This window comes from Coregonus lavaretus (assembly GCF_964263955.1).
Source record: "Coregonus lavaretus genome assembly, chromosome: 13".
In the NCBI taxonomy this organism is placed as follows: Eukaryota; Metazoa; Chordata; class Actinopteri; order Salmoniformes; family Salmonidae; genus Coregonus; species Coregonus lavaretus.
In genome coordinates, this window is record NC_140000.1 from 41,955,475 (window position 1) to 41,974,174 (window position 18,700).

The following is an 18,700-nucleotide window of genomic DNA, read 5'->3' on the forward strand; positions in this document are numbered from 1 at the left end:
ATATATGATATAACTAAGCAATAAGGCCAGAGGAGTTGTGGTATATGGCCAATATACCACAGCTAAGGGCTGTTCTTATGCACGACGCAACGCAGAGAGCCTAGACACAGCCCTTAGCCATGGTATATTGGCCATTTATGACAAACCCCCGAGGCACCTTATTGCTATTATGAACTTGTTACCAAAGTAATTAGAACAGTAAAAATTATGTTTTTGTCATACTCGTGGAATATGGTCTGATATACCATGGCTTTCATCCAATCAGTATTCAGGGCTCAAACCACCCGGTTAATAGTATGTAATATAATATGATATATGATGTAACGTATCAATTATATGGATAGAGTAAGACAGATGTCTGTGCGTGTGTCACGCCCTGGCTCTGGGGACTCTGAAATGTTGAGCCAGGGTGTGTAGTTTCTGTGTTATATTTTATATGTTGATGTTCTAGATCGTTTAGATCTATGTTGGCCAGGGTGGTTCCCAATCAGAGGCAGCTGTATCTCGTTGTCTCTGATTGGGGACCATACTTAGGCAGCCTGTTTGGCACTAGTCGGTGTGGGATCTTGTTCCGTTAAGGTTTGTTTTGTGTAACCTAGGACTTCACGTTTCGTTTGTTTGTTGTTTTGTCGTGAGTTAAGTACTTAATAAAATGTACACTTATCACGCTGCGCCTTGGTCCGTATCTTCCGGTAACGATCGTGACAGCGTGTATGACTCCGTATAGGAATGAGAGTATCATTCCACATGACATAGGGACATTAGTCCTAGCATTACCACAGCGCATTACCGTAATTATGTCAACGCAACATTAGTCAAAAGTAAATCATCATCATCTTCCAATTCGAGTCCACTCCGTTCGGGTACATGGTCAACTGAACCGTCACCGTTTTTTTAACCACGTTCAGCCTCTCCTGTCATAGTCCCATGCTGTGACATGGTTGGTCACATGGCAGGAGCGTATGGTGTGTGAAGAGCAGAACTGCACATTTGGGCCACTGTCTGTGACATAATTGGCCATCTACTCCGTCACGTGGCTTTGATACAATCTGACCATTTCTGACTGATGTTTTCAACAGGGGACTTCTAATTTCTTAGATGAAACAAGCACATCCCCAACAACATCTATCATGGGTTAACCGCAAGTTTTTGTATACCGCCTGCTGGTTTGCTTTCTCAATCTAGCTCAGTAACCTTGTTTCCCAGGTCTAAACCAGTCACCAACTAACCGTTCAGAGACAACAATCATGAAAACCTGCAGACACTGAAGCCCTCCAGGCCTAGAGTCAACCAGACCAATATTTAAGGGAAATATCACTAGAGTCAACCAGCCCTATATGAAAGCCCTATATGAAAGGGAAATGTCACTAGTCAACCAGCCCTATATTAAAAGGGAAATGTCACTAGAGTCAACCAGCCCTATATTAAAGGGAAATGTCACTAGAGTCAACCAGCCCTATTTGAAAGCCCTATATGAAAGGGAAATGTCACTAGTCAACCAGCCCTATATTAAAAGAGAAATGTCACTAGAGTCAACCAGCCCTATATTAAAGGGAAATGTCACTAGAGTCAACCAGCCCTATTTGAAAGCCCTATTTGAAAGGGAAATGTCACTAGTCAACCAGCCCTATATTAAAAGGGAAATGTCACTAGTCAACCAGCCCTATATTAAAAGGGAAATGTCACTAGAGTCAACCAGCCCTATATTAAAGGGAAATGTCACTAGAGTCAACCAGCCCTATATTAAAGGGAAATGTCACTAGAGTCAACCGGCCCTATATTTCAGGTGTGTCAACTTCATATTCATCATCTCCAGCACCACCCCAACATCACCATATGTGTAAATAGCGCGTTGTGTAGTAAAAAAAGATTGAGGAAGATAAGTGTTTCCAATGACATCATCAACATATTAGTAGACAATTAGTAGGCAATGCCTACTCATAATTGGTTAAAATCACACAAATAACACAGATGATGTGATTGGAAACACTTATCTTCCTCTATCTTTCTTACTTCAAAACAGAAATGCACCATTTTCACATATGTTGATGTTGGGATGGTGCTGGGGGTGATAAATATAAAGATGAACAATTCTGAAGTTTCCCTTTAACCCTTTAAGCTCTGTTTATCCAGCTGACCATACCAGTTAGTGAATAATACATGGCTGTTATTGCATTTTTCCTCCCAGGCAGCATATACTGATCCAAAGTCAGCCAGTAATGAGTGCAACCTGAGTCCGGCTCCATATTGGGCTCGAGACATACAGATCTAGGATCAGTTAGTAAGAGATGTAACCTGAAGCAGGGTCCCTACCAGGCTCCAGACATACTAATGAGAGTCCTGATCAGGCCTGTAACTCTTTTGTGACCCCAACAGACTTGACCTCTAACCCCTGACTCTCCCCATGTGACTACTGAGTTCCTATGAGCTATAGTCCTGACTAGACCCTAGAAACAAATCCTATTCTATATGACCTCATATATGGCCAATACTTTTGCAAGGCACTGTACAATGTGTAACACCTTCGGCAAGTAACAAATGGTTGTCCATTGAAGCTGCAAATCCTCATGGGGCTCTAGGCATCCCGTGCAGTGAACTGCACAGATCAGAGGGTCCACATTGAGCCCTTGATTATGGGAAAAAGGTGTGTAATTTAGTGAGTCTGCTGACTTCTCTCTCTCTCTCTCTCTCTCTCTCTCTGTCTCTATCTCTCTCTCACTCTCTCTCTCATTGCCTGTCTTTCACTCTTCCTCTCTCCTCTGTCAGCCTATTAGAGTCTCTCCCTCTCTCCTTCACTCCTCAGCGTCTCCAGTAGTGACAGCTGCTTCAGTAATTGATGCCGTTTGACATTGAATAAGCCAATTAGAATGGCAGTGATTTAATTGGCCCCGGACGCTTTCACTAAATCCACAAACGAGTCAATTAGTGGGGCCGTGAGTGGCCAAGGGGGCCAGAAGCAGAACAAGGGGGTTAAGCTGTGACACTGATTCAAGTTATTCAAGTTTTTACACCTTCTATAACCACTGTGGTTATTATTTGACCTTGCTGGTCATCTATGAACATTTGAACGTCTTGAAGAATGATCTGGCCTAAATGGCTATGTACTCTTGTAATCTCCACCTGGCACAGCCAGAAGAGAACGGGCCAACCCTCTGAGCCTGGTTCCTCTATAGGTTTCTTCCTATGTTGCTGCCTTTCTAGGGTTCGTTTTTCCTAGCCACTGTGCTTCTGAATCGGCATTGCTTGCTCTTTGGGGTTTTAGGCTGGGTATCTGTATAGCACTTTGTGAAAGCTGCTGATGTAAAAAGGATTATAAAATACATTTGATTGATTAATTGAAGTTTTTCACCTCCCAAAGACAGACACACACACACACACACACACACACACACACACACTGCCTCTCTTCCCGGTCCGGGGATAGCCAAACCGCAGGGGTCCTGGCCGTACTTACCGGATCAGAGGCTGGTAGGAGAATTGGCTGAAATTAGGCCGTAATTCAGTGGAAACGCAACTGGATTTGTCTCTGGCAGCGTGTCTGCCTAGGTACAGAATGGACACACAGTGTACCCAGTACAATATGAACCCCTGGGAAACTGCACCACAGGAGCCAGACGTAATAAATTGTGATACTGCAGGTCAGAGACAGGCTAGGGATCTGAGAGAGCTAGCAACAGTAAGAGGCTGAGGTATACTTAAGCAATAAGGCCTGAGGGGCTGTGGTATATGGCCAATATACCACAGGTAAGGGCTGTTCTTACGCACGACACAACGCAGATTGCTTGGATACAACCCTTAGCCGTGGTATATTGGCCATATACCACAAACCCCCAAGGTGCATTTTTGCTATTATAAACCCGTTAACAATGTAATAAGGATAGTAAAAATAAATGTTTTGTCATACCCGTGGTATACGGTCTGATATACCATAGCTGTCAGCCAATCAGAATTCAGGGGTTGAACCACCCAGTTTATAATGGTGAATTTGGTGCAGCCAGTGATATTGCTAGAGCATATGGGTGCATTGAGCAACGTGGAGTGCTGCAGTGGGCTCATAAAAGACACAGCAGTGAGAGAAAACTCTCTCTCTCTCTCTCTCTCTCTCTCTCTCTCTCTCTCTCTCTCTCTCTCTCTCTCTCTCTCTCTCTCTCTCTCTCTCTCTCTCTCTGCCCTTTCTCCTCATTTCTCTTTCACCTGCTTCACTGAGCACACCTCCCTCCCCTCCCCTGCAGTTCCCAGCCACAGATCCATCCCTGTCTCTGGTCCCCTGGCAAGGTAATGAGACATTAAAGAACGATAGCCTACGTCCGCTTAAGAGCTATGTCCTTGCTCAATCTACCAAAACACTCCTCGCACGCATGCACGTACGCACACACACGCACACACACACTTGAGGGAATTGTAGGGATTTCTACGGACATGAGAACTGGACATGTATTTGTTTTTGATCATTCGGTTCAGGGCACACAACACACAGTAACCAGCTGATTGACACATTGGCAAAACAAAGAGGTGAGGCTTATATTATGAGCCAACATAATGGTTTTTGGTTGTAGATGAGAGCTTGGCTGCGTATCAGTGAGGTTAGTGTGCGTGTGTGTGTGTGTGTGTGCGTGTGTGTGCGTGTGAAGTCCCCACAATAATATAATAATATGCCATTTAGCAGACACTTTTATCCAGAGCGACTTACAGTCACGTGTGCATACATTTTTACGTATGTGTGGTCCCGGGGATTGAACCCACTACCCTGGCATTACAAGCGCCATGCTCTACCAATTGAGCTACAGAGGACCACAAGAATAGTAAACCAATTTATTTTTGACCAACTGGGGACATTTTGTTAATCCTTACGAGGTCAAATGCTATTTCTAGGGGGTTTAGGGTTAAGGTTAGAATTAGTGTTAGGGTTAGAATTACGTTTAGGGTTAAGGTTAGGAGCTAGGGTTAGGTTTAGGGTTAGGGTTAAGGTTAGGTTTTTGGGTTAAGGTTAGGGTTAGGGTCAGGGTAAGGGTAAGAGTACGGCTTAGGGTTACGTTTAGGGAAAATAGGATTTTGAATGGGACTGAATTGTGTGTGCCCACAAGGTTAGCTGTACAAGACTGTGTGTGTGTGTGTGTGTGTGTGTGTGTGTGTGTGTGTGTGTGTGTGTGTGTGTGTGTGTGTGTGTGTGTGTGTGTGTGTGTGTGTGTGTGTGTGTGTGTGTGTGTGTGTGTGTGTGTGTGTGTGTGTGAGAGAGAGAGAGAGTGAGAGTGAGAGAAGGTTGCTTTTCTTCACTGAGTTTATTTGTCTTAGGCCTGGGTCATTAACAGAAAGGCCAAGACATGCACACCCCACACAGAAAGAGCGAGCCACTCCTGCGTCAGCCATTAGCTCAGTTGTGAGTGTGAACCAATAATTGCATTTTGTTATTGATATCATCCAATCTGACAGTGGGGACACCCTACTAAACAAATTACATACAGAGAGGTGTGGCAATCTATTCCTCTACCTCTTTCTCTCAGGCACTATTTTCTCTCCATCTCTCCCCTTCTACACATGCAATTACAGAATAAAGGCATCAGAACACAACAGGCCTTCCAATCAAATTCATTGAGTGACTCATATAGACAAACTGTCAGGCAGTAGGCTCAATAATGAACAAAACACACCAATCAAATAGAGAAATACCAGCTCTTGACCTATGAGTAATTGAGCCTTGTGAAATCCATCATGTTAACTATGACGCTACCGCTCTACGTTTGGGATCATGAGCCGAATGGCACCATGGAGAGCACACGGCACTGCACTGCCATGCTTGCCGCTCCGCTTCAGCACCGCGGAGAGCGCAATGCAACTGCTATGCTTGCGGCTCTGTTTCCCCACAGCACGCCGCCGGCTCTCTTTTTCAGCACCATGGAGAGCGCACAATAGGCTACTACTACTGCACCGCGCAGGTAGGAGAAAGGCATCAATGAACAGTAGCCCCAGAACTCATATTAATGAATGGGTGTACACATCAACAGCAACAAGGTGACATAATATGCCTCTTGCACAGAGAGAGAGAGAGAGAGAGAGAGAGAGAGAGAGAGAGAGAGAGAGAGAGAGAGAGAGAGAGAGAGAGAGAGAGAGAGAGAGAGAGAGAGAGAGAGAGAGAGAAAGAGAGAGAAATCTATTGCAGTAAATCCTGATTTAAATATTGTCATCGATCTCTCTCTGCTCCTCCCATGTTTCTATTTACAGCTCTCTTCATTTGACTGTGTTGAAAATGTGTGAATTTTAATGATGAGAACTGCTGCAGTGGTTATGATATGATGACATCATAGGCCTACAGCTTGGCCTGTGAATAAGGTAAATGCCTCTGAGGCCTTTAATGTGAATGTTGTGTGAATGCCCTAAACCGTATGATCATATGAGCATATGATCACACATCTGCACTCTATGGTAAGCTGGATCAGCACCTACCCCAGAGTTGTCATGGTGACGATGGTGTACCAGAAGGCTGCTGGGATGCTGGTGAACTTGCTGGCTGAGGAGCCCTTCTCGGCGTAGAACATGACGGTGGCGAAGATGATGATGGCCATGGTGAGGGAGAAGAGCAGGAAGCCCAGCTCCGAAGCGCAGCTCTTCAGCGTGTAGCCCAGGATGCGCAGCCCCGCAGAGTGGCGGGAGAATTTGAAAATCCTGAAAACTCGGAAGACCCTCAGGGTGACGAAGGCCCCGCTGACATCTTCGTTGTCCGTCATGACTAAGCCGATGTAGTAGGGCATGATGGCCACCACGTCGATGACGCTCATCACGCTCTTGATGAAGTTCCAGCGGCTGGGCGCCGCCATTAGACGCAGCAGGTACTCCACGGTGAAGATCATGACGCAGGCCGTATCCAGACAGAAGAATGCCAAGGCGTACCGTTCCCCGCACGACACCTGTTTGACCCGGTTTGGCAAAGTCCCGCACGGGACTGTCTCCACCACGTTGGCCATCACGGAAACCGCAATGAAGAAGCCGGTGACGTAATAAAACACCAGGGCCATGGTGCTCGTGTGGGGGTTCTCGAATGCCCGCCACATGGTTTCTCTGAATGTCATATCCGGCGGGACCATATCGTTCTGGTTCTCGCTGTCTTCGTCATCCTGGATTCTCTCCTGGTTTTCCCGCCGCCGGTCCTTGTACTCTTCATAGCAGCAGTCCCCTATGATCTCCGGTATGATTCCAAAGAAGGCCAGCTCCTCATCGTAGGCCGAGATGCACTCCTGGCGCGGGTAGTGCAGCTTCCCGGTACGGTAGAAGTTCAGAATGTGTCTGAAAATATCAGGGTCACGGTCGAAAAAGTATTCGTTTGTCTCCTCGTGGAAGAAGAATTCCCGCTCCGTGCTGCCCAGTAAAGTGTCCGGGTACCTCTCCAAAGTATTCCGCCACGTCTGGAACTTCTGACCGCTGACATTGAGCAAGATGAGGCCTTCCTGTTTTCGCCGGTTGTCCGGCGGTGGCGTCGGCATGGGCGCACTGGCTACCGGCATCCATCCTATAGCAGCCGCCCGGGCGAAGGGTAACCACGCCGCCACTCCCGCTGCCATGGTGACCCACTGTGTGCGACCCGGTCCGGGTGAAGAGCTCTCGACGCTCCGGTGGGCGATCACAGAACCACAGCGCGGCGAGAGGACATCTGGAGAGGCAGGAAAACAACCCAAGCATTAGCCTACTCATAGGCTACACTGTAACATATCATGCATGCATGCATGGCTGCAATGAATGTATCGTCCACATACTGTAAATTCTGTTTGTTTCTGAAACTCAATAAGTAAAGGTTATATTCTAAATGTGTAATAAAATCTAAATGTATTGCACAGACATTTACCATGTATATCCCTACTGTCGTCGATATTGAATATAAAGAGTGAGAGCGAGTAGTCGATTGTTATAGTATCAGGGACTCCACCGAACCAATATTCAGCAGTAGGACATACATGTTTCAACGGCAATAGTCTGGAAATTTAAAGCACATACAACAAACGAACATGTAGCTTACCAACCTCTGCGTAAAAGCGACTGGTTTGAAAAAAAGCTTTCCGTTCTCTTTCTAATATAAAATAATCCTCACTGCACACAAAAGTATCCAGAATAGTCTCCCCTTGGCAAGAGGGTGGAAACGAACCCGCAACAAGTTCAAAACGGGGGTAATTCCGTGCTCCAAACACGGGTAAAGACTTGGCTCTAGTCATACAAGGACATTCTCGAGCTCAGGTCGCGCCTCCCGGGTCTTTATCCCTGCTAGAGCTCGAGCTCTTCAAGAAAAGCGCAACTGTGATCCTCTGCGGAGACCAATGACTGTATGAGCCGAGACCACCCCCGACAACTTCGCTCTGTGTTCGCAGCTGAAGCGCGGGAGGACATAAAATCACACACGCACACACTGACTCACACGCGCTCACCACAGACACACACAAATACACAAGTGTGCCACCACGGTATCCACAAGCTGCCGCTCCAGCTCACAATTTCACCGTTGAATAGTCATATAATAACCACTAGAGAGCGAAGCGGGGATCAATAACCGAATTCGCAGAATCGTTTAATGAGAGCAACAAATGAGAGTATGGAAGTTGTTGGCTCGGCTGTCTCTCCTGTCCGCCACTCTCACTGCTGTGCAGCTGCGCAGAAGACCCAAGTTCCTCTCCCCAGTTCGTTGGGAACGTGTCACGTGCTCCGGGAATCCGATAACTTCTGTGGAATCAGATGGAGCGCTCCTCCTTGATGCATCGCGGATACCCGGTTATGCACTCCCGTGTCAGCAATAACCAAATATCTTTCTGAAACGGCACGGACACCGTACAAGCGGTTATCCTCTCAAACCACACTGCTAAAATTATACCACACCCGTACTGACAGAGTAGTATCACTTCAAAGCAATAGCCTTCAGTACGTTGTGCATAAAAGGAGCCTTGACTCAAAGTGTATTTGCGGTGGTTGCTAATACACAGGCTGTTGTTCCAGCCTCCTTGTCTCTGGGCACTGTCACTGATGCTCAGCCGGAGCACCGCTAGATGGAGACAGTTTTCAGGTGAGAGGGGAGCCCCACGGAGCGGAGGGCGGAGTGGAGTGCTCCGCAGACGGGGTATCTGTTCTCCCCCTCAGCACTCAGCAGATGTCCATGGAGACGTTATAGACGTCACCAACATGATGGATGTGTGTCATTGTCTAGCGCAGTGAGCATTGACCCCCACCTGACAGCACTCATCCCTGGAGAAGACACTCAAACCCCCGAGGAAAAGCTGTAGGGCGGATGTAACCTTGAGCAAGGCACTTAACCATAATTTGCTCCAGGGGTGCAGTACTACTATAGCTGACCCTGTAAAACAACACATGGTGTATGTAACTATAAAAACATATATGTAGTCCACTGGGGCCCTATAAGCCCAGGCAGGCCACTCCATAGTCATCTTTCATTACTATAATAAGCCCGTCTGTGTTGAAGGAATTGACACAAATGAGTTATGGTGAAGCCTTACAGTGCTTTAACCCTGGGATGCATATTATTCTTCCATAAAGACATACATGTATATTGCACATCACAGAGACCAGGGGTGGCCCCCTCATTCAAATGGAAACATGGATATCATTGGGTCAAAGGAAGGCACGCAGCAGGTGATATCGCATGCCATGCATTCCAAGTTTGAGATCATGTTGGCACTTGCATAATGAAAGGGGCTCACAGGTTTGGCCTGAACCCCGATAGTGAAATAACTGAATTTATTGCCAACACTGTTGCAGGTCACGCACACTAAAATGACTTGGTGATACTGACATGGTGTTGTTCATTCATTTCCCAATTTCAGTCGTGCACAGCGGGGATTTGTGTCTGTTGGTAATAGGGTATTTCATTCCCAAATGCAGTGGCGTGTATTCATGGATGCCAAGGGAAGCCTGGCTTCCCCCCAAAATGACCAAAAAAAATAATAAAATCTTTCGTTTCATAATTTTCCTTCAATTCGCAAGAGGCTGAACGTATCTAACAGGAGAAAGCATCAGAGCGAGCAAGACAGCGCCCCTCTGTCTCTCTACGTGTAGGCCATCTATCTGATGCTGTATGATCCAAACGAGTATGACATAGTTGCCACCCGTATCACCGAATTCAAGAGAAGCCAGCGAGCATTTGACCTCCCTTGATAAAAAAAAGTATACAAAATTAGCCAATCAGCGTTGAGCTCAACTGAGCGAGCTCAACTTTGTATGGTCCTGGCGCAAATAAAAGTGTCATGGGAAACTTGGATTTTGGCGTCACTCCTGTCAAATCCCATTGAGAGCATACATCATTGACAGAAAGAACTTGAATTGTTCCATCTCCTTGTGTTGTTGTCCTCCTTTGGCTAGCTAGCTAGCTAAAATTGTCCCTTTCTTAAATTAGCCATGGATGGAGATAGGGATTTGGACTTGTGGTTTTACTTAATTCTCTGTACTGGCCAATGATTATAATGGCGATTCTGATCCAACCATTAATTCATACATTGTTGTGCCCCTGGCCTGAGAGGATGGAAGTTCAATATGTAGCTAGATGTAGAAGGCTAATGTTAACTAGCTAATGTTATCTAGCTAACGTTTCCCATGAATGGAAGTTAGGCTAGCGAACAAGCACTTTAGCCAGGTAGCCCAGGAAAACAAAAAATAAAAGCCCGCACTGTATGACAGAGTGATAGACCGTCAAAATGTTTTTCAAATCAAATTCTACTTGCATGAACGCGCACCTGCACACAGAAATCAGAACCATGGACAGCCACATCATATTTAGCTTACATTGATTGGACTAAATCGTTTTTGGTATCTTTTAGTTGTCACTGTATTAGACTAAGAAGAGGTGATTTGTTGAAGTTGAAATGGCGCTGGAATATTGCCGGTAGCTCCTGTTTTCTTTGCGAATTAAGGTCACTCTCTGTGGTTCTAAATCAATAGTTGTTTAGTTGTCCGAAAATGTCAGAAACATTAACTTGCTTGACCATGCTGTACTTCATGTAACTGTCTGTTACATGCAATATGCTTTGTGGACTTCACCGGACAGAGGTTGCTATCCGGTTTTGTTATAAAACAAAGGTGTGGTTGAATTTATTCTGCCACTGCGTCTTCTTATTGTCTCGGCATTTAGGCTTATATATATCACGGCTTGGCTTCCTCAGTGATTTTACCCACGCACCGCTACTGCCCGAATACGCCCCACACCACGCTGGACCGTGGCTCTCTCGTGGTCACACCCCCTTTGCCAAGCTGACAGCTCGCTAGCCAGGATGGCTGCGCCACTCTGGTTCTACAAAACGGTGCGCCTCACCGCCCTACGCCTCTAATGAATTATCTGTCGGGCGGCCTCTTGATACCAACCAATTCCAAAATAAGACCCGATTGCACATTGTCACGTTTTGAAAATGTGAGAGAGAGAGAGAGAGAGAGAGAGAGAGAGAGAGAGAGAGAGAGAGAGAGAGAGAGAGAGAGAAATTATTGAGCAGCCCTGGCGGTGCAGATATCCTGCTGAGGGGAATTCAGGACCTTGGAGAGCGCAACGAATGTATTTGGCTACTGCAAAAGCCACAGAGGGACAGTGTGATAGGCATGCCCCTAACTCCCTGTTTAATAGGCTACGTTTCTCACAGCCCCAAAATGATCCAAACCTAAACCTAAGGAGAAACGACTATACCTCCACAGTAATGTAAAGCATCTTTAGTTGACTCTAACCATAGTTGTGACATTAGTTTTAGAGATACGTTTTTTTCTAGTAAGGCTGATTGTCAGAGGGGAATAGAAAAATGGGAATATAAATTGAAAGCAAATGAAAATGAATCAAAACCACGAAACTGTCATAATCTAGCCTACAGATACATGCAACATTAGCATAAAAAAAAAAAAACTTGAATCCCCCCTCTAAAAATACAGATGAACTCTTTGTAAACCATATGTCCTGCCCACTACCCCCTATGCTACCATACTTGTGAATATACTCAGTAATTATATGATCTATGTCTGAGGTGAGGTGACCATGTTATAGTGACATTAACCACTTTTTATCCCTTTACTATTGACATACACGAATCCACCCCAGTGCTTTGCGTTGGCATTATGGTGATTTAGTGGTGCTTTAGTGGTTAAGAGGCTCCCTGTTCTGTGTGGTTATGATGCTGTGAAGCTGTGAAGCGCTGTCTGTCGTCACCATGGTTACTGGCATGAAGCTATTTTGGACCCATGGGCTGAGGTGTCTTTTGAGCTGTCTATACCATAGAAATAGAATGAATAGAACAGACTTGGACCCTCTAAGCCTGGAAATTTGACTGGTAAACTCATGGGTACACTTGCAATGGCTGCCTGGTATTGTGATGCAATAATTTCCATGGCAATGTAGAATGTTCATTCAAATGATGTTAACTGATGTGGCTCATGCAATGGAATGTATTTTTTGTAATGTCAGTTGACTTGAATTAAAAAATCACAGCACAGATTGATGGGTACACTTCTTGCTTTGTTTCTATGGGTAAACTTGCAATGGCCGTCAGTCCACCCATTATGCCAACATTGACTTGAATGGGGACTCCCGTTCTATTCATTCTATTTCTATGGTCCATACACTGTACATGCTGTATGTACAGTATCAGTCAAAAGTTTGGACACACCTACTCATTCAAGGGTTTTTCTTAATCTTTACAATTTTTTACATTGTAGAATAATAGTGAATACATCTAAACTATGAAATAACACATATGGAATCATGTAGTAACCAAGAAAGTGTTGAACAAATCAAAATATATTTTATATTAGAAATTCTTCAAATAGCCACCCGTTGCCTTGATGACAGTTTTGCACACTCTTGGCATTCTCTCAACCAGCTTCACCTCTAATGCTTTTCCAACCGTCTTGAAGGAGTTCCCACAAATGCAGAGCACTTGTTGGCTGCGTTTCCTTCACTCTGCCGTCCGACTCATCCCAAACCATCTCAATTGGGTTGAGGTCGGGGGATTGTGGAGGCGAGGTCATCTGATGCAGCACTCCATCACTCTCCTTCTTGGTCAAATAGCCCTTACACAGCCTGGAGGTGTGTTGGGTCATTGTCCTGTTGAAAAACAAAAGATAGTCCCACTAAACCCAAACCAGATGGGATGGCATATCACTGCAGAATGCTGTGATTCAAGGGTGCCTTGAATTCTAAATAAATCACAGAATGTGTCACCAGCAAAGCACCTCCACACCATAACACATCCTCCTCCATGCTTAACCGGGGGGAACTACACATGCGGAGATCATCCATTCACCCACACCGCGTCTCACAAAGATACAGTGGTTGGAACAAAAAATCTCAAATTTGGACTCCAGACCAAAGGACACATTTTGACCAGTCTAAAGTCCATTGCTCGTGTTTCTTGGCCCAATCAGGTCTCTTCTTCTTATTAGTGTCCTTTAGTAGTGTTTTCTTTGCAGCAATTCGACCATGAAGGCCTGATTCACACAGTCCCCTCTGAACAGTTGATGTTGAGATGTGTCTTTTACTTGAACTCTGTGAAGCATTTTTTTGGGCTGCAATTTCTAATGAACTTATTCTCTGCAGCAGAGGTAACTCTGGGTCTTCCATTCCTGTGGCAGTCCTTATGAGAGCTAGTTTCATCATAGCACTTGATGGTTTTCGCTTGAACACGCTTATGTACGTAGTGTACGTACATAGTTGTCTGTGCGTGGCAACTGTGGGTGTTAATCAATAGCATGTATTCTAAGATTGATTGCCATCCATGTGGAGCCTTAAAGTGTGTGTGTGTGTGAGTGTGGGGGGGGGGGGGGGGTGGGCACCAAAGCAGTGTGTGTGTGTGCATGTGTGTGTGTGAGTGTGTGTGTGTGTTTGCTGAAGGAGGGCTAAGCAGAGAAAGGAAAAACGAATGACAAATGGCCAAACAGTCTGTTGAGACTGGTTGATGAGGCTGTAAAGGGGTGAAACGGTCCTCACGTTTCAATGCTTCCCTTCTGTGTGAGCCATGGCTGTCCATACAGGTGCCTGTGAAACAGGTCCTCAGATTCCCTATAGTATGAGGGAGTCAAGCGAATAGATCAGCCATAGGAAATATTGATCTAAAGGAAGGTTGCGAAAAAACGAAAAAGAAAGGGACCACAATGGAAATAAGTCATTGACTTTATTTCGTTATCCCTGTCAGTATGTACTGTGTGTATATATATTTGTTTATGTGAAATAAAATCAATCAATTAATCAAAGACAAGGTCTCGTTGATCAATCAATCAATCAATTTTATTTTATATAGCCCTTCTTACATCAGCTAATATCTCGAAGTGCTGTACAGAAACCCAGCCTAAAACCCCAAACAGCTAGTAATGCAGGTGTAGAAGCTGTATATGGCCCAGGAGGCCTGTAAACAGTAGCTATAAAAAGTGATTGAGTAGGCTGCATAGATTTCATGACTAGAAGCTCAAAAGATGAAAACGCCATTTTTTTTTTTGTAAATTGAAATTTGCTATCGTAAATGTTAGCAACACCTCCGCCTTTGCGGGATGCACGGGGAATATGGTCACTAGTGTAACCAGGAGGTGAGGCCTCATTTAACACAGCAAATTCATCAGGCTTAAGCCATGTTTCAGTCAGGCCAATCACATCAAGATTATGATCAGTGATTAGTTCATTGACTATGACTGCCTTTGAAGTGAGGGATCTAACATTAAGTAACCCTATTTTGAGATGTGAGGTATCACGATCTCTTTCAATAATGGCAGGAATGGAGGAGGTCTTTATCCTAATAAGATTGCTAGGGTGAACACCGCCATGTTTAGTTTTGCCCAACCTAGGTCGAGGCACAGACACAGTCTCAATGGGTATGGCTGAGCTGACTACACTGACTGTGCTATTGGCAGACTCCACTAAGCTGGCAGGTTGGCTAACAGCCTGCTGCCTGGCCTGCACCCTATTTCACTGTGGGGCTAGAGGAGTTAGAGCCCTATCTATGTTGGTAGATAAGAGGAGAGCACCCCTCCAGCTAGGATGGAGTCCGTCACTCCTCAGCAGGTCAGGCTTGGTCCTGTTTGTGGGTGAGTCCCAGAAAGAGGGCCAATTATCCACAAATGTTATCTTTTGGGAGGGGCAGAAAACAGTTTTCAACCAGCGATTAAGTGCTGAGACTCTGCTGTAGAGCTCGTCACTTCCCCTAACTGGGAGGGGGCCAGAGACAATTACTCGATGCCGACACATCTTTCTAGCTGATTTACAAGCTGAAGCTATGTTGCACTTGGTGACCTCTGACTGTTTCATCCTAACATCGTTGGTGCCGACGTGGATAACAATATCTCTATACTCTCTACACTCGCCAGTTTTAGCTTTAGCCAGCACCATCTTTAGATTAGCCTTAACGTCGGTAGCCCTGCCCCCTGGTAAACAGTGTATGATCGCTGGGTGATTCGTTTTAAGTCTAATACTGCGGGTAATGGAGTCGCCAATGACTAGGGTTTTCAATTTGTCAGAGCTAATGGTGGGAGCCTTCGGAGTCTCAGACCCCGTAACGGGAGGAGTAGAGACTAGAGAAGACTCAGACTCAGACTCCGACTCGCTACATAATGGGGAAAACCGGTTGAAGGTTTCTGTCGGCTGAATGAGCGACACCGGTTGAGCATTCCAACAGTATTTCCCTCCAGAAGCCATGAGAAAGTTGTCCGGCTGCGGGGACTGTGCGGGGGGATTTATACTAACGTTACTGTCTGTACTTACTGGTGGCACAGACGCTGTTTCTTCCTTTCCTACACTGATATTACCCTTGCCTAACGATTGCGTCTGAAGCTGGGCTTGTAGCACAGCTATTCTCGCCGTAAGGCGATCGTTCTCCTGTATATTATGAGTACAGCGACTGCAATTAGAAGACATCATGTTAATGTTACTACTTAGCTTCGGCTGTTGAAGATGTTGATGAACCATGTCCAGATAAAGCGTCCGGAGTGAAAAAGTTGAATAAGGGAAAAAAGTTGCGATGGAAAAAAGGAAAATAACGTAAAGTTGGCAGCTAAAACGCACAGGAAAATGACTCTTCTGTCTCGGGATAAACGTCCGGGGTGAAAAAGTTTAACGAAAAAAGATGAGTGAGGACAAAACTAAAAAGTTGGTAAATTTGTTGAACACAGAGATTGATTAAACGTTTATTAAAAGTAAAACGTGAATAGTTTGGCAGGTAGCCAAGTAGCAACAAACAGCACAGCAGCACGGAGACAATGCCGTGTTGATGACCATTTATGATAGCAATAAGGAACTTGTGATTCTAGTGGTACACTGGTAAGTGTGTAGCCTAGCATCTAATATGTGTAGTGATATTATTATCATGGCAGGGCCAAGGTAGTTGATACCAAAACATCTTATCTCTTATTTCCTCAATGCTGCAAACATCCTTTCTACAATACACATTCAATTCCGCTTTGTTTAAAAAACATTCACTTAGTTTCACTCACTATATTAAAAAAAACACTTACACCAATAATAATCCAGCACAGCAAAGCAAAACATGTATCAATAATCTTTCTGTATCAAGCATTATGATATCAATGACAAGTTGTAATGTGAACGTATTGCAGAGCTGGCCTGGTTCCAAATCGGTTTGTACTGGCTTGTCAACATGTAGTGACAATGATCATATAGGAGATGACAAGACAGCACAAACAGATCTGGAACCAGGCTATTGCAGAGCCATTCCTGACTATGTATGAGTGTATGAGTGGAAGAGAAAGCCTTGGAGCCCCGCAGCTCTTCCCAGATTACACCTCAGACTCTGGGTCATATTAATCACATGACAGGCACTTCTCATGGTGACTCCATTTCTGTAATAACGCTATTACTCACCGCTGACATGGGCCGCTCTCAGAGGCCGCTTCCATCTGCATCTGTCTGTCATGTCTATGACCTACGTCTGTCCCTATAGGTTGACAACACCAATGGTAGCGGGTTGTGTCGGTGACGCCATTTCCACCCTGAAGCAAAGGAAATGGGGGGAATGGACCCAGGCATTCAGGGGGTCTAAAGGGGGAGGTCAGTAGAACGCTATAGGGAACTGGTGAAATTCTAGGTACAGTACAGTTATTTTCTCTTTAACTAAATTTAAAGGACATAATATCCCTTTTCACATCCTCCTGCGGAAGTTAGGCTATAGGGCTATGGGTCAAGATCTCCACTGCTGAACTGAAACGGACTATAAAACCAAACTCAGAGGGAAAACGATCCTCAACACATTGACCACAGCAATAATGTTAAATTATTCACATTATTGTTATGCGCTGAATACACTGTTTTCTTAATTACCAGTGCATATTCTGGGCCTGGCCCACTCTGGTCTTTTACCCCCCATTCTGGGTTCACTGATGGGACATAATGGTGTGGAAAGTTCACTCTGGGGTTTATTAAGATCCAGTTGAGTCCTTTAATTGTGGCCACATTAAGTGTGATGGAGTGATCATAAAGGAAATTACATGTTTGGCAGAGGGCAGTGGGCTCGTCTGGATGGAAGGAGAGGATTGTGGATGTAAGCACTCCCTGGCCACAGGCTTCAGGCAGGGGTCTGCTGAACGGTACTGGCCTGGGGAATCTGGCTGTTATGGTGATGGGCAGTTGGATGGGGTGCTTCATGTAGATAGGGTTCAATTATTGCAGTGCACTGGCCTGGTCAGCCTGGCTATGCAATTTATCATTTCAGTGGGGAAGTGTTAAGATAGACGACCCAGCAGCCTAATTAGTTGGTTCTGGAGCAGCAACAGCTGAGTTCGATGAAAATAACTGACAGAAATACATAATTTACAAAAATAAACATACTAACCTAATAGCAATAACTCTACTTGAGAAGGTCTACAAAAGGCAAAAAGCCTATTGAGTGTCAATGGAATAAACTAATATCACTCAGTATATCTGACAGCTGGTAACATGTTACCTCACCAACAGTTATTTCTGAATAAGGAGAAAGGGCATCCTAAAGGACCTACCTTCACCTGGCATAAATCTTGGGTGAATTCTCATTTAGCAATGCCATTGTAACATTTACAGTGAGGGAAAAAAATATTTGATCCCCTGCTGATTTTGTACGTTTGCCCACTGACAAAGAAATGATCAGTCTATAATTTTAATGGTAGGCTTATTTGAACAGTGAGAGACAGAATAACAACAAAAAAGTCCAGAAAAACGCATGTCAAAAATGTTATAAATTGATTTGCATTTTAATGAGGTAAATAAGTATTTGACCCCCTCTCAATCAAAAATATTTCTGACTCCCAGGTGTCTTTTATACAGGTAACGAGCTGAGATTAGGAGCACACTCTTAAAGGGAGTGCTCCTAATCTCAGCTTGTTACCTGTATAAAAGACACCTGTCCACAGAAGCAATCAATCAATCAGATTCCAAACTCTCCACCATGGCCAAGACCAAAGAGCTCTCCAAGGATGTCAGGGACAAGATTGTAGAACTACACAAGGCTGGACTGGGCTACAAGACCATCGCCAAGCAGCTTGGTGAGAAGGTGACAACAGTTGGTGCGATTATTCGCAAATGGAAGAAACACAAAATACCTGTCAATCTCCCTCGGCCTGGGGCTCCATGCAAGATCTCACTTCGTGGAGTTGCAATGATCATGAGAACGGTGAGGAATCAGCCCAGAACTACACAGGAGGACCTTGTCAATGATCTCAAGGCAGCTGGGACCATAGTCACCAAGAAAACAATTGGTAACACACTACGCCG

The 18,700-nt window shown here is 45.0% G+C and overlaps 1 protein-coding gene across 1 annotated transcript; it reads right to left on the bottom strand.

Annotated features, from left to right (window-relative positions):
* Positions 1 to 6,437: 6,437 nt before the first annotated feature.
* On the bottom strand, positions 6,438 to 7,553 carry LOC311140435 (A-type voltage-gated potassium channel KCND2-like; the record flags this gene model as incomplete). Its single annotated transcript, XM_084175493.1, has 1 exon — positions 6,438 to 7,553. One exon carries the CDS (start codon positions 7,551 to 7,553, stop codon positions 6,438 to 6,440), a length of 1,116 nt encoding a protein of 371 aa, XP_084031619.1.
* Between the last annotated feature and the right edge of the window lie 11,147 nt (positions 7,554 to 18,700).